Here is a 16,966-nt window from a genome sequence, read left to right as displayed (position 1 = left end):
TTCCAGTACTTAAAGGAAAAAAAAATCCAAATCTAGATTTCAGTGTGATACCTACCAATTTTCAGATGCTGTAATGAAATTAACACACCAGACAAGATGTGCCCCTCTGGGTGAGTGCCCTCACTGAGCTCCAGGCTTCTTTCACTCCCCACAGAGGGAACTGGTAACTGGGAAACACGCCCATTTTGAAGAGAAGGATCTCTTTTATCCTGAAGATAGCCCCATATAGGGCTTTGAGGTGATGCTAGTGATAAGGAATCTGTCTGCCAATGCATAAGACCTAAGAGACTTGGGTTCGATCCCTAGGTCAGGAAGATCCCCTGGAGGAGTGCACAGCAACCCATACCAGTATTCTTGCCTGGAGAATTCCAAGGACAGAGGAGCCTGGTGGGCTATAGCCCACAGGGTCGCAAAGAGTTGGACACGACTGAAGCAACTTAGCACACACAGCCCCATACACAGAACAGACATCTCACCTCCAAGAGATGGTGAGAAGTATGAGGCAGGCTCACTGCTGACCTGGGATGGTCTCCTGCCAGAGCCTTGGGTTCACAGCGGCAGCCTGACAGATCACGAGAAACATGAACCAAGGAAGCAAAAAACAAGCCGCCGTGCTGTTATTTTATATGACTTGCACGAAATAAATCTCTGAACTATAGGTGAGTCATAAGACAATAAAGGACTCAATTAGGTTCAGAACAACACACCAGTGTTTTCCCTCATCTTACCAACTAGTTCACTGGAATCCTGAGAGAACATAAGGGACATAAAGGACCCTGGTGTCTGTTTTACCCTTTACTGCAAGTTAATTAATCTTACTAGAAAATTAAACCCAGACTGCCAGTCGGGCATTTTCAGGGTCAATAATTCTTAAGTTACTAGGATACCCATTAATGATACCCAAGTGGTATAGAGGAGTTACTGTCTCTACCCAAAATGGCTGGCTCATTCCCCAAAATGTGATTCATTCAGGGCAAAATATTTAAATCTGCAAATCCTTGGAGATTAACAGCAATTTTATTGTAAGTACCACTTCGATATTTTAAACACACACACACACACACGCACACAAAAGGAAGGGCTTCCCTGGTGGTTCAGACAGTTAAAAGAATCCTCCCGCAATGCAGGAGACCTGAGTCCAATCCCTAAGTCGGGAAGATCCCCTGGAGAAGGGAATGGCAACCCACTCTTGCCTAGAGAATCCACATGGGCAGTGGGAGCCTGGCGGGTTACTGTCCATAGCGTCTCAAAGAGTCAGACACGACACACTTTCACTAAAGGAAATCTGGAGTCTTAATTAAACTAGTGCAAAGCACTTATATACACAGCAGATACATAAAAATCATTACTTTTCAATTTTTCTAGTACCTAAACCACCTGATTAATCTCTAAATTCAATACTGAAAAGCACAGCAATTTAAGGCTGGCACTCTACTAAGAACACCTACTAATCGGATTACGCTGCTTACTTTCAAATCCACACCCAACAATGCCTAGAGTGACCTGGGAAATAAACAGGCTGGAAATGGTAATTCGAACAATTCCTCTAAAAAAATTATTGAACTTAGTGCCTGCTGCGTAAGTGTCCTAAAACAGGAAATTCGGGGCCACAGCGAACTGTTTTCCCCTTCTCCTCCAACAAACACTTATTAGAGGTGATCTTTCAGACTCCAGATCAAAGTAAACTGGATAAGAATTCTCAAGCTGAGCATAGGGCAGGAAATTGCCCTGTTTGGCTCCAGTCCTCACCTGTGCTAAACACAAAGGACAAACAAGCATATGAGACCAGTGACCCAACCCTCAAAAACAAGGCCAAGGAGAAGTGCTGAGGCTGGAGGTGTGGGCTCTAGGAGCAGAAGGGGAAATCCTAGCTCAAGAGCCTGGGTAACAGTCTCCCTGGGTTGGGAGGGCCCCAGTCCACATTTGGAAAGACAGGTAAGAAGGAAACTGGAGGTTCTTTTTCTGGAGGCAATGGAGAGGTTCCAAGGGATCTTAAACTAGGACAACCTTGATCCGGCTTTCCTATAATAATTATCATGCGGAACAGTGCGGCAGATGGTTTGAAGAAAAAACACAGGAAGACAGGTTAGAAGGAAGCTGCAAGAGCTTAAGTAAGTGACAAGAAGCTCAACCACAGGATGTCCCTGGTGGTTCCATGGCAAAGACTGTGCTCCCAATGCAAGGGGCCTGCATTCGATCCCTGGTCAGGGAACTAGATCCCACATGCCGCAACTAAGAGTTAACATGCCGTAACTAACTAAAGAAAGAAAGAACCCGCGTGTAGCAATGAAGATCAAAGACCCCAAGTGCCACAATGAAGACCCAGTGCAGCCAAACAAATAATAAATAAATTTTAAAAAAATAATAAATAAATTTAAAAAAAAGAAAAGCTAAACTATAAAGGGGTGCTGAGGAATGCAGAAAAGGAAAAACTTTCAACAGACATTCAGAAAGTAATCCCCGTACAACTGGGTTGCCAGGGGGATAAAGCAGAAGATACAGAAAGGAACTGAGACGGACAACCCAGGAAGGAGGAGAAAGCTCAGTGTGTATGTGTGTCCAGGGGAGGCAGATGTGAAACCGGCCACGCTCAGGTTCTCTGTGAGATGCTGCTGCAACATTCACGAGAACCGCCTAGTGAGCAGTGGACATAAAAGGAGGCAGAGCTCAGAAAACTTTGGGGAATTTCAGGCTGGAAAAATCAACCTGGTGGTCATCAGTGGTTCAAGAGCTGAAGCCCTGAGTGGAGATGAGACTAACCAGAGAAAGGCTGAAGAAGGAGAAAAGATGGTTGAGGGCAGATCCTGAAGAAGGGGCAGGGCAGGCAGCTTCTGGAGGAGATTGGAGCATGCCCGAAGAGGGGTGGCAGAGGATGAGATGGTTAGAGGGCATCACCGACTCAATGGGCATGAATCTGAGCAAATTCCAAGAGACAGTGGTGGACAGGGGAGCCTGGCATGCTGCGGTCCACGGGGCTGCAAAGAATCGGACACCACTTAGCGACTGAGCAACAACTGAAGAGGTAGAAGAAAGAGTCGACAACACAAATGGGCAGTGCGTGTGGCGCTGGCGGCCAGTAGTGTCAGACGTCACAAAGAGGTCATGCAGGCTATGCTCAAGCACACTCCTGGACCTGGGCATCTCGGAGGCCATCACCGGGGACCCAGGCATGGAGGGTAGAGGGTGGAGGCGCACAGCCTGCAGTGGGTTCAGAAAGTGGATGGGAGGAGAGCAAGCATGCACAGAGTGTTTACCTACTTCTGTCTCCAGCGCTTGAGCTGCGAAGGGAACAAGAAAGAAGCAGTCGGAGTAAGACACTGCAGTGAGGAAGGTTTTGTTTTGCCTTTTCAGCTAGGAAAGGTCTGGATGGAACTACAGATTGTTAGGAAAGAGCCAGGTGACGGGAGAAAGATGTAAGGCAATCAGAAAGGGTGTGCAGGTGGCCGGGCCAAGAGGAAGAACACCTCCTTCTCAGAGATCAAAAGGAAAGAGCGAACTGGTGGGTGTGGATGTGGATTTTTTTTTTGAGTCATCGTAGGTGGAAGGGACTGAGATTTATACCTGGTGACTGCCTCCTCTAAACAGTAGAAGCAAACTGAAAGGCCTCAGAGCAAGCCACATGGCTGCCACCATGTGAGCCGGAATCCCCTTGTCGTTTGAATCATCTGTGCCACCCAGCACGTGCACCTGTCAGGTGCCGACACGAACGCGAGGCCAGGCAAAAAAAACAGAGCGCTCCTAATGCACTGTTAGAGGTGCTGCACAAAGGGGCACGACTCCGGAGAAGACACGCTGTTTGGCAGAGAGAGTATGAGAACCCGAGGGCAAGGGTCCTGGTTTCATGGCCCCCGGCTCTGCCACTTACGAGCTTAGATCATTAAACTTTTCAGAGACTCGGTTCCATGGCATGTTAGATGGTGGTTCCTGCCAACTGCCCTGCCCGGCTCACAAGGTTGCTGTGACAATCGAGAGGAAACAAATAAACAAGGGCTTGGGGAATTAAAAGGGGGGTGGGGTGGGAGAGCGGGAGGCAGTCAGTATTTCCGAGTACAAAAGCTTTGTAAGGGCTTCCCTGATAGCTCAGCAGTAAGGAATCTCCCTGCTAATGCAGGAGAGGGAGGTTTGATTCCAGAGTTGGGAAGAACCCCTGGAGGAGGGTATGGTAACCCACTCTGGTATCCTTGCCTGGAGAACCCCCATGGACAGAGGAGCCTGGTGGGCTACAGTCCATGGGGTCACAAAGAGTCAGACACGACTGACGTGACTACACACACACACACACACACGCGCGCACACACACACGCGCACACACACACATATGCGCACGCGCGCGCTCAGGGGTGAGCAGGATGCTCACCTTGGCAAAAAAAGCAGGTTGGCTTTTAAAAGCTCGAAAATCCCCAAGCAAATGCTTTCTCTCCCCAGGCTCTTCATCTGCTTAACACTAGAACATCAAATATTTAGGGCTTTATTCACCTTGGAACACCGTACCTGGGCATTTCTGGTCCCTCTGATCTGATCCCACCTACACACTCAAGTTACACTCCAATACCCAGGAACATATTCTGAGTCTTCATGCCTCCAAAAACACCAACTTCTCACCTTGCTCCTGAAAGTCCAGCTCAAATTTCAACTCTAATCACACCTACCACCACTTACTGAGCTCTTACTATGTATCTAGTACTGGTTTAAGCACGTCATAAGGCCATCCATCCACTGGCCCCACTGTCCCGAAGAATAAACGGACAACACAGCAAGGTCGAGTTCCTTTGCCCCCAACCAATCTCCTTGAATCAGCTACTTCTATTAGATTTCACACCCTTTCCTGTCTTTATGTCTTCTCTCTCCTTAATCCTTGAGCCTGGAATATATTTTCACCAATACCCAAAGTGCTCCAGAAGTCAACTCAAAAAATAATAATAATAATAATGTGCAGCTTCCTCTTTTCAAAGTCAGTATAACATAGGTGTCACAGTTAAGGGTGTCGACTAGAGCTAACCTACTAGGATCTGGATTCCAGATCCAGCACTCACAGCCTGGGTGAACATGGATCAAATGAATCTTTCTGCATCTCTGTAAATCTCTCAGTAAAAAGGCAGTGCTCATACCTAGAAAGTGTTTGGAGCAATTCCTATTATGAAGTGTGCAAGACTACAGCGATCATCACGTGACGGTACTTAGTAATTCCATATTCTCCTTTCATACTGGTGATTCTTTGTATGTTTTATGGCATGGAATCAACGGACTGTCTTTTATTTTTTATAAATAAAAAAAACCTAGTCTTTCTTAGCAGCTCCCCTTTGTATCTAGAGGGAGTTCAAACATGGTTGACTAAAATGACTGACACCTAGGATGTAAGAAGTGAATCCTTCTATGACATTGTTCCTGACAGAAAAGGTTTTTTAACATTTTGCAAGAATGTCCAGATTATTTGGCAATAGGAGAAAGAATTTTTTTTTTTTAAATAAGTTAACATGTTCTCAGGCATGTGAAGGAAAAAAATGTTGGAAGTAACATAAGACACTTTAATTATAGCATAAGATTCTACTAAATGTTTTCTCTCTCTAAAACGCAATAGCAAACATTTGCTTTGGGGTGGAGTGCTTTAAAAACTGGGCTGTAAGGGGAAAGAAGAATCCACGAAGGGCACAGCATGCTTTTCTTTCTTAATTCATGCAATTCAAAGCTTTAGTCTCACCCAATATGAACTTTCGGAGTTCTTTTTTTTTATAAATTGGAACAATAAAAAAAAACTCTAGGGTGATTTATCTAAAGGACAGAGCTAGAAGTAGGACCTCTAATTACTTAAATACTGAGGCCTCTAGATTAAAACATTAAACCTCAAAAGCTTTCAGCCGAAGGGATTAAGGAGATTAGAATGGGCTTGACAAATTACCACAGGGTTAGGGGGTTGGAAAAAAAGCAGAGAAAAAGTAGGCCAAGCTTAAACAGGGAATAAAATGAGGCTCAAGAAAAATCTAATGATGTGTGTGGACCCTGAGCATCTGTGTGGGGCATGGGGGTAGGGAGTGGGGGGTGTGCGGGGAGGAGAGGAGAATGGTCGACCTCGGGATTTCCACAATTAAAAAGGAACAACATTCGTGTAGAACTGCTTAGAAAGTTCTTGGAAAATGTGAACGTGCCGCAAAGTTAACCTTGGAAAATGATTTTCAAATAGATCTTGGCAACTAGAGAGGAGGAATCCAAGGCTAAAAACTAAACTTGTTATGATAACATGAAGCAAGATCTTCTCTTTAAAGGCATGCTGCTTAAATATCTCATGCATATCGGCCACTCCCTCCAAAACAGCCTCAGTTAAGATCGCTAACTGGGTCATCAACAGGACTCCCTTTGGAATATCTGGTTTTCTGTCCCTCAAGATTATCAGCTGGCTGAAAATAAAACACAATTAATCTAGAAAAGAGCTGCAATGACTCGGGTGGCTATGTGAGAGCCTGGGAGAGCACACAGCCTGGAAAGATTCTAAAGCAGTGAACGTCTCCACCTTGGCAGAGGCACAGCGTGAGGGACCCAGGGGGGATCCAATAACCCTCCACAAACATTTCAAGTGTGAAAACAACAAAGAGGAACAGGAATTTCTTATCCTGGTACCAAATGTACTTCTGGCATCATGAGAAGGAAAGTAAAACCTACGAAGAAAACAACCCCAGTTAATACCACCCAAAAAGATGTTCCAGGTTCAATCGCAGGCTTTCTTCTTGCTCTGTAAGCAATTCTATTCTTTACACCAACTCACTTCTAGCAATTTTAAGAGTTCTTTTTTCAAAAATATTTTGCTTCTGTTATTTAAAATGTTTCCTTCAGAGTTTAAAGAGTTTCTTCAAACAAACAAACAAAAAAAACTGCTAGGATCAGGGAATTAAAGGTGGCAGCATCTACTCAGTTCTAGCTGGCGAAACAGAAAATCTGATTTTTCACCCAATTTCTCCATTTTGTAAACATTGGCTCAAAGGGGAGGAAAAAAAGAAAAAACATTATATAGGCAAAACAAAATAGTCTGCAGGTCCAGTCTAGCCCTTGGGCTGTTTGCAGCTTCAACTCAAACTTGTCAGTCATTTGCCACTATTTTTAAACATCTATATTTAGATATTTGGGGATCTAAAATTTAGCCAAGCAGATACAGGTTAGTCACTATTCATTATTTCTCATAAACAGAAAGTACTCTGCCTCAGACTCTCAACATCCTCGAGGAACTGTGCACAGAGACAATCTTTTTCGCTCTGCCATCCTTTTCCTCTCAAACATGTAAGTCACATAGGTCTGCCCAAGTTAACTGAGTTCCAGCTCATGGAATCTAATCTAAATTTGCAATAAAAGAGCTACTGTAATACAAATATTTTTAGGAAACTGAAGGGGGCTAAATAAGTTTGTATCAGAATCTTACTTTCCCCCATGAACTTGAAAATGTTGAAGAGTCAAGGAAAAAGGGGCTTCCCAGATGGTGTTACCTGCCCCCCAAAAAAAAAAAACAGGAGACAGGAGAGACACGGGGTTCAATCCCTGGGCAGGGAAGATCCTCTGGAAGAGGGCATGGCAAACCGCTTCAGTATTTCTTACTGGGAGAATCCCCATGGAAAGAGGGGACTGGTGGGCTTATAGTCCATAGGGTCACAAAGAGTTGGACATGACTGAAGTAACTTAGCACGCAAGGAAAAAAAGAAAACACACACACACACACGAGTTGTAGAAGAAGCATGTATGTAGGCTTGGGGGCCCTAGTCCCATATTTCTTCCCCGTGGTTCCTCTCATGTCCTGCTCAGCACAAGCAGACTCATCAATTCAGCAGATCTTTCACTCTCAGGGTCCACATGGGAGACCCCAAAACCAGGGGGCCCTTCTTGAACTTCTTGCAGCTTGTTGTCAGTCCTTCTGAAACAGTTTCATTTCCAGGCTCTAGAAGAAACCTCATGAGAATCAGCTACAAACACTTGAGTCCACCTGTACACTTGCTGAATTTTCTATGATGGGGCCCAGGAATTTTTATTTTTAGACATCTGTCTTTTTAACCAGCTTCCTCCAGGTGATTCAAACCTGCCACTGAGTTTCAGAATGAATGCATAAAATGAATGCACAAATTCCCCTTGATCTACAGTCCAGGGTTTATAACCCAAGAAAACTTCTAACAGGCTCTGTACGTCACGCAGCATAAACCATTGGCACATACATACCCTCGGCTTGGAATACTGATATGGTTTAACTCCTAACACACCTACTGCATAGCCTGGATGCCGATGTACCCCCAGAAGTCAGGCTGAGATCCTGTCTCCCAGAGGTCATGACAGCAAGAGGTGGGAGCCTCAGGGAGATGCTTAAGTTGTAAGGGTAGTGTCCTCAGAAATGGAACTGATGCCTTTGAAAAGAAGTTTCAGAGAAAGCCCTAGTCCCTCCCACCACGTAAGGACGCAGCAAGAAGGCATCGGCTGGGAACTCACAAGAAAGCCCTCATGAGAACATGACCGTGCTGATGGCCTGATCTTGGACTTTTAGCCTCCAGAACTGTGAGACATGAATGTCTACGGTTTACAAGCCATTCAGTCTGTGGCATTTTGTTATAGCAGGTCACATGGTCTAAGGTAACTTCTTACTTTTTTCAGTTCCACTTATCATTCAGATCTCACTCAGCACTTCCCCTGAGGATTCTCCCCTAAGCACCTACATTCTAACCCACAATCCCCCCTTATGGATCTCATAACAGTTTCTGTGTTGTGTTAAGTCACTTCAGTCGTGTCCCATTCTTTGCAACGCCATGGACTGCAGCCCTCCAGGCTCCTGCTATCCATGGGAGTCTCCAGGCAAGAATACTGGAGGGGGTTGCCATTTCTTTCTCCAAGGGATCTTCCCAACCCAGGGATCTCGTATATCTCCTGCATTGGCAGGTGGGTTCTTGACCACTAACGCCACAGGGAAGTCCCAATAATAATAGTTTGCAAATTCCCTTATATTATAGAATTGGATTAGATTCCCTTCTATCATGGGGTTACAGGAACCTGCCAAAGTTCTCACACATCGATCTGAGTGGTTATTTGAATAGTGTCAGTTTCTAACTAGATAGTTAAGGTCCAAGAGGACAGAAATCACCTGGGGTTTGCCCACCACTGTAACCCCGTCCTCAGCACCAGGCTTGCCATACACTAGGTGCTGAAGATATATTAAAGTACGGAACTAATGATGGGACATGGGAGGAGGGGAACTTAATACGATGAGTGATGCATCAGCAGAGTATACACCATCGACATAGCAGAAGTGAACCTCTTAAGGGGTTAGATCATTTCGTAACGGGGAAGTTCCTCTTTTCAGGGTTTAAGATAGTAAGAGAGCTAAACATGAAAGCAGGGAAGACTGTATGCACGAACGCAAAGCGAATCATTATCACAGTTTTCCACTAAGGATTACTCCACACTACAAGGCCGGCAGTTTACTTAAAATGGAAGGTGTAATTTAAGAATCACATACATTAAGGTAGTCCAACAATGAATTCACAGCTGCAGGTGACACCTGAGTCTTGAAAGGAGGTTGAAGGATTCGGTATCAAAAAACGTTCCCAAATGATGTCATGAGAGGCCACAGCGAAGAGCAATTGCTTTGCAGAAATGAGAAACTCATCAGATTTCAAAGCCAGATTTCTCTGGAGGGGAATGACGTAGGACCATATGAGGAGGTAGAAGCAGAAGCAAATTTAAACTGACAAATTTAAACCTTGCTGGGTTCCAGGGACTTATTTGCACAAATTAAGATACTTGAAATATTTACACATATACATCAAACCTTGAGTGAAAAAAAAAAAAAAGAAACCTATCATTTCCCCTCATCTATAAGCAGATTCTCACATTTCCAAGATGATCTTTGATTTTTTGTTTCCAAAGACCCAGCAGGACCCCATTTCCTCCCACCCCTGAGCTTGCCACAGGCTGCAGAACTGACCCAGGGAGGGCCTGGTTGTGCGCCTCTTCAGCTGCACCTGCCTGGTGCAGACTGCACCAGACTTCAAACCCTCACTACACATAAACACAGCCCAAACTGATTTCCAGTGCTAAGATGAGATTTCTTTTGTGTTATGATTTCCATTCACCTTGTGTGAAACTTCCAGGATTTAAGCTATGTATGTCAAGTGGTTCAAAATGGAGTTCCAGTGACCAATGTGAACTTCTGTATTAGCTGCTTTGAAAAGTCTACCATAGAGTCATGAATGTCTTAAGAGCAAGACCATGACACCCACAGATAAATTCCTTAAAATGAGCCCACTGAGCCAAGCAACTGAAGGCTCTCCCCGGGAAGACCTGACTCCCCTCCTGAGAGCTGATCCCCGGCTGCTGGAGGCTCTGTCCCAGCAGAGGGCAAATTCTGCTCATGCTTGTCCCGAGACCCAGGGCTGAGGCTGAACCAGAGGCCACTGCTCACGCTAAGATGCTGCCTTTCTGGACTTCCTGGAGTGGTTCATCATCCCCTTTCCTATTTTCCCCATGTGGCTGACCTGTGCCATGTGCTATTGAACACTGGCTCCATTTCATTTATTTCCAATCCTGTGATTCTTACCCCTCCACAAACACCCAGTCTTAACATTTTCTCTGGGCTGGTCTACTACTGACCATGGTCAACGTGTCCTGTCTACCTAGATTCTGAACGGTATCTCAAACATAATGTACGATCTACCCAGAGCTCCTGGTTTTCTCTCCAAACCTGTTCGGCCCAGGTCAACTCCATCTCTGGAGCAGGTATCATCTCACCATCCAAACCCTTCTAATAGGCCTTCCTCAGGACTTCCCTCAGAGAAGGCAATGGCAAGCCACTCCAGTACTCTTGCCTAGAAAATCCCATGGACAGAGGAGCCTGGTAGGCTGCAATCCATGGGGTCACTATGAGTCGGACATGACTGAGCAACTTCACTTTCACTTTTCACTTTCACACATTGGAGAAGGAAATGGCAACCCACTCCAGTGTTCTTGCCTGGAGAATCCCAGGGACGGGGAAGCCTGGTGGGCTGCCGTCTATGGGGTCGCACAGAGTTGGACACGACTGATGCGACTTAGCAGCAGTAAGCAGCAGCAGCAGCAGCAGGACTTCCCTGGTGTTCCAGTGGTTGAGACTTGAAGCTTTCAATGCAAGGGACAAGGGTTCAATTCCTGGTCACAGAACTCTAAGATCCCATTTTGTTGCAAGGCATTGCCCCCACTCATCCCCCCCCCCCAAATAGATCCTTCCTTGATGTCTCACTTTCACTCACACCTCAAGCCCACTCACATCTCCATTCAATCACAAAGCCCTGCCCGATATATCTGGAATCTGTCCGCTTCTCACCACACCCACTACCATTATCCTCCTCCAAGCCACCGGCATCTCCTAGCCCCACAGTCTGACCTCCCTACTTTGGTCACCTTTGTTCCTCCAAGCCGTTCTCCACCTAGAAGCCAGAGTGATCCTTTTCAAAAATAAAGAAAGTAGATGTATCATTCTTCTGCTCAAGACCCTCTCCAGTGGTCTCCAAGAATATTTTTTTTGTGAGGGAGTATAATTGCTTTGCAATATTGTGTTCGTTTCTGCCGTACTATTAAGTGAATCAGCTATATATGTGTGTGCTCCACTCCCTCTTGACCTTCCCTCCCACCCAAACCCACCCATGTAGGTCACCAGAGAGCACCAAGCTAACCTCCCTGTGCTACACAGCTGCTTCCTACTAGCTATGTTTCACAGGATAGTGTGAATATACACCAATCTTCATCTCCCAGTTCACCCCACCCCTCTTCCCCTCACACATCCATTCTCTGTCTGCATCTCTATTCCTGCCCTGCAAATAGGTTCATCTGTACCATTCTTCTAGATTTCATATATATGTGTTAATACACGATATTTTTCTCTTTCTGATTTGCTTCTCATTCTGACTTGGTGGCTCAGATGGTAAAGAATCTGCCTGCAATGTGAAAGACAGGGGTTCTATCCCTGGGCCGGGAAGATCCCCTGGAGAAGGAAATGGCAATCCACTCCAGTATTCTTGGCTGGAGAATCCCATGGACAGAGGAGCCTGGTAGGCTACAGTCCGCGGGTTGAAAAGAGTCAGAAACACTGAGAGATATCTTATTTGATTTTCTTACTTTGCTCCATGCAGATTTAAAACACAGAAAGATGGTAGACCTGAGAGTTCGAGCTCTGGCTCTGCTAATAACTAAACTGTAGCAAAATTAAGTGCCTTCACCCTTCTATGCTTTATTTGCAAAAGGCTGTAGGTTTAGTCATAAAATTCTAATATTCTGAATCCAGTATACAATGTAACATGCCTACCTCCGCTTACTCTAATTCTCCCTTTCAGTAAAATGTCTGTTTTATAAGTCCTGCTCCAGCCCAAGGTCCACGCTTAGGAACATTCACACAGAAATGCCTTGGTTTTTCTCTCACTCTCATTTGTTCACTTCAGGTAAAAAAGCACTAGAAAGGAATCTCAGCCTTCCATCTGGGCAGTTCCATCTCTGAAGTGGCAACTCTACAGCTGGAAGGCATCCACATGCGATGGCAGAGTTCTGGCTGTACCCTCAGATGGGTCATTTCAAGCCACTATACATCTTCCAGTTGACACAAAACTAAAACCAATATGCCCAGAGAAAAACCCAGCACAGACTGTGTGCTCTGGCCTCTGTTTAGTCAGAATGTTGACCCTATAATAATTTTTTTTCCCTGTAGGATTTTAGGAAAGACTAAGTTTTAACCGTGAGCATAACTTATCCCAGAAAGGAATACCATCTTCTAGGAGAACCAACTAAAATATACAAACTCAGTGTTTCCCATGAAACAGAAGGACAGAAATTAGTAAGAAACTCATATGTATGTACGTGGTTTGAGAATAAAGGACTCCAAGCAGACAAGGACTTTCCCATTTAGGTCCATTTTTAACAACACGGTTTGATGGAAGCAGTAGGGAAAGGGGAACAAAGAAACAAACTGCAAAACCCTCATGCTCATAAAGCCAGGAAAGGAAACCTCCTCCGACATGCCTTAGGACAAATTCAGCAAATAGAGGAAAACCACTTAGCCATGCCCATGTCCCTTCCCGAAGCTCTATCAACAGCCAACTTCCCGTTCCGCCCTGGTATTCTCTGTGCTTCTGCACCAAGGCCACAAACAGCCCAAGAGGTTGCTTATTTTCTTGTTCTACATTCAGAATTTACCTGCTCTGGGGTTAGCTCTCTGCTTTTATTTTTTCCTGTCCCCCATCCTCTATGCTTTTCTTTGATTCACCAGAATACTAAAATTTGAGATTTCTAAATCCAATCTATATGTCTTAAAAACCATTAAGAATTGTCATCTTATTGGGTCTATGAACAGAAAATAAATGGTAAGTCTGTGAAATGCAAGATCTTACTTAAAAGAGCTAAAAACAAATCTAAAATCTAGCCAGAGAGCACCAGTATTCCTGCTCCCCAGACTGTTCCCTTCATTACAAGTTCTTTGCCCAGAGCCCTCCATCTGCCCAAGCCTCAGTTCCATCCTCCCATGCCACCACACCACCCAGGGGCTCCAAGACAGTTGGCACCACAGCTGCCACTGGCCTGAAAGCGCCGCTCAGAGGCCGGACAGAGCTACTACGTTAAAATGGAGGCTGACTACCAACACAGGCTGAATTGAAATCTACTCATTTGTTGATAGCAGATCAAAAAAAAAAAAAAAAGAAAATCCCGTTCTCTTATCACCAAACCTATGGAGGATTTTGTTCATTCCAAACATCTACTCAGAAAATATGCAAGAATATGTACACTTATGGCTGATTCGTTTTAAGGTAGAAACCAATACAACCCTGTAAAGCAATTACCCAATTAAAAACAAGTTAAAAAGAAAATATGCAAGGGCTATCTAATGTGCTCCTATGTTTGAAATATGTATTAAGTCCAAGGAGCTTTAAGACCCTGGAGACATCTCAACTGGCCTTATCATTTTTTTTTTTTTAAACCAATAAAGCAAAACATTATCTGCCATCCTCTCACCTAAAAAGTCTACAGGAAAGCCTGCTGGCTGAATTTACATGGGCTCACAATCTTAAGGCTGAAGTTTGAGACTTTCTCTATGTACCTAGTAGCAGACAGTTCTTGAATTATGTCATATGTGCAGGCCGACCTTCACACTAGCCTGCCTTCTCTCTGGGGCAGGGACCCACCCTGGGCTTACCCATATGACTGGGCATTTGGTAGACAATGCAAATACTTGTTAATTTGCCTTAAAATTGTTTTAAAGAAAATTTAGTTGCTTAGTTTTCTTTTGGAAGGAAAAAAAAAAAAAGTCAAATTTTCCCCTTAACTTTTTAAAAAAAAACTAGGAAAATATAACAGTCTTTATTTGATAAAAAAGCGAAGAGAACTCCAATACGTTCTTTCTGAATTATAAGGAGGGCTGACTGACCATAGGGGTTTCCCTGGTGGCCCAGTAGTTAAGGATCTGCCTGCAATGGAGGAGATGCAGGAGACATGTGTTCAATCCCTGGGTCGGGAAGATCCCCTGGAGGAGGAAATGGTAACTCACTCCAGTATTCTTGCCTGGATAATCCCATGGACAGAAGAGCTTGGCGGGCTATAGTCCACAGGCTCACCATGAGTCAGACATGACTGATCACAGGAGAGACCTCTATTCTTCTCCACCTTCATTCTCTGCTCTTCCCCACCACTCATCCCAGCACAAAATGTTCAGTAAATGCCTCAGAGCAGTGAATGTGTGTAACTTGTCAGGTTAAAAGGAAAGTTCTGCCATCTTGGGCATTTCTACCATCCCCTCCGCCCACCCCCGACCCCCGCCATTTCTAATTTTTCTTCAACCCGAAAACCAGTCACATTTCGAAGATATCCTGAGACACTCCACCTCAAGAGTTAACTGTGGCCAGAACCCTAACCTCTTCTAAACCAAAAGCTGAAGTCACAAAGAAACAGATTTTCCTCCTTCAAGATAAGGGTTATCTTTCTAGCTGAGGATCCTGGAGTCTTTTTCTCTTTTTTTTTTTAACCTTCCAACACTACGTAAAACTGGTATGTGGATGTGCACACCCACACACAAGCACGTCTTTGGGCAATGGATATGCAAATTAGAATGTTTATACATGCAACTGAACCACAGGTTTTACCTTAACAGATAAGTGCTAAAATAAATTCACTTCAAACATTTCACTTTGAACTTGAATAACTGGTGCTAATTTGGAACTGCAGTGCTAGAGCGGGTGCTCTGATTCTCCTCATTCAAGCACCACACTGCCATTTGTCAAAAGAGCAGAAAAAGGAATTTTTTTTCTTTGTTGAAAAAGATTGAGTGTTTTGCTTTCGTCAAAAAGCCATCGTTGAATAACATTCTGTATTATATCTGTGACTCACTCTCAAATGAGACGTCACCACACCCCCACTCTTCTTTTGTAGGTGATAAATAAAATAGAACAGAAATTTAGTTTCAAAGTTTCTTACAATTTACAGGGAACAAATCTTGAAAAATTAATACTTAGCCTTCAACATTTTGACCTCTTGTTTTCCCTTTTTTATGGTTTGGATCTAAGGAAAAACGAACTGGGGCAGAGGATCCATCAACCAGAACACTTTTTTTCTTTATATTTTCTTTAATGAAGTCAGTGCCACACCCCCGCACCACAAAGTCAAAAATATCAAATACAGCTCAAAACCTTTCTGAAACTTTCATGATACAACTGTCCTCTGCCTTGACTGGGTTGTGGGTTGTAGGGGCATATACATTTGTGAGATGTACACATTTTTCAAAACAGAGTAAACAGTCCTCTAACCATCTCTATGTTTTACTGTGTGTAAATCACAGCTCAATAAAAGGATTTTTCAAAACCTCCTACAAATCACATTTCAGTATGTCATCAGTAATCCACCTCAGACCTGAGTTTCCTGTGTGCCAGCAAGATCCTAAAGCCAGGAAGGAATCTCCCTCTACAAAGGCCACGGACACCCCTGCCCTGAAAACTACCCCCTCAAATCTTCCTTCCTGCAGGAATCGCCCCAGATATGAACTTCCACTCACCTCAACTGACTGAGAAGGCATTTTCAGCTTCGTGAGCTTGGCTTTGGCAGGCACTTTTAAGTCTGATTTCTCAAAGGTCTGCTGCCGGTACTCCTCCGGCAGGGGTTTCAGTTCAGGAGACTCGCTAGGAGCCTGGTCTTGACCGTCCATGGGCCGGACATAAGCTGTGGGCTTCTGCTGCATCGCAAGGCTTTTTGAGGGGAGGGAGGGCGGGGGGAAGGTCTGAGAAGGTGGCTGAGGAGGGGCTACCCCAAGGCTGGCCACTGCCCCTGTGCTGTCTTGAGGGGTCTCTTTATCATGCACCTTTATGGCTAGGTCCTTGGGAGACTTGGCCGGGCAGTAGCCTTTATTGCTACTGCTACTGCTGGGAACTTTGCCGCTTCCTTGCATCCTGGGAGCAGTCTGCTGGTTGGAATGTACAGGTGACAAAGGGGGGACTGGGGAAGGCAAAGAGAGCAGAGGCGAAAGCTCCCTCTCCGGAGCGGAGTCTGTTGTCAAAGCACAGTGGTCTCCATCAGCCCTGCGGTCACCCTTTTTGTGATGACTAGAGCCATACCCCTCCTGACCGAGGCGCTCTTGGGTCAGGTGCTGGCTGTCTGGTGGGCCATAGCTTTTGGCGTGGAGACTTGGCATTGGTTCCATTCTTGGCTGTGCCATCCTTGGGTGGTGGCTGATGTTACCATCAGGAAGTGGTCCACAGGCAGGAGTGTTAACAGGCTGGTGGTGGACACTGGTATGGAAGGAGTGGGGTGGAATGCTGCTCCCCTTCTCAGGAAATAAAGGGTATCTCGGCTTCCCCAGCCTATTTTCGGAAGCATCCAAGCGCTGGGGGTGGGACTTGCTACTAAGGAACTCCTTCATCTCTTCATAGTCTCCCAGCATGTTCTGTATCCTACTGGATAGCTCATCACCTTTCTCTGTCTGAAAAAAAAGAAGACAGCAGAGTTA

The 16,966-nt window shown here is 44.9% G+C and overlaps 1 protein-coding gene across 7 annotated transcripts in view; it reads right to left on the bottom strand.

Annotated features, from left to right (window-relative positions):
* The window catches only part of AFF1 (ALF transcription elongation factor 1), a 196,140-nt gene that overhangs the window by 80,732 nt on the left and 98,442 nt on the right, over positions 1–16,966 (bottom strand). For all 7 annotated transcript variants that reach the window (XM_069594633.1, XM_069594637.1, XM_069594634.1 and 4 more), the window contains one exon: positions 16,019–16,939. In XM_069594633.1, coding sequence (XP_069450734.1) covers positions 16,019–16,939 — 921 coding nt within the window. The remainder of the gene's footprint in view (positions 1–16,018; positions 16,940–16,966) is intronic.

Source organism: Ovis canadensis, chromosome 6 (genome assembly GCF_042477335.2).
Source record: "Ovis canadensis isolate MfBH-ARS-UI-01 breed Bighorn chromosome 6, ARS-UI_OviCan_v2, whole genome shotgun sequence".
Classification (NCBI taxonomy): Eukaryota; Metazoa; Chordata; class Mammalia; order Artiodactyla; family Bovidae; genus Ovis; species Ovis canadensis.
Note: the sequence above shows the minus strand (reverse complement) of the source record. Positions and strands in the feature narration are given on the sequence as shown.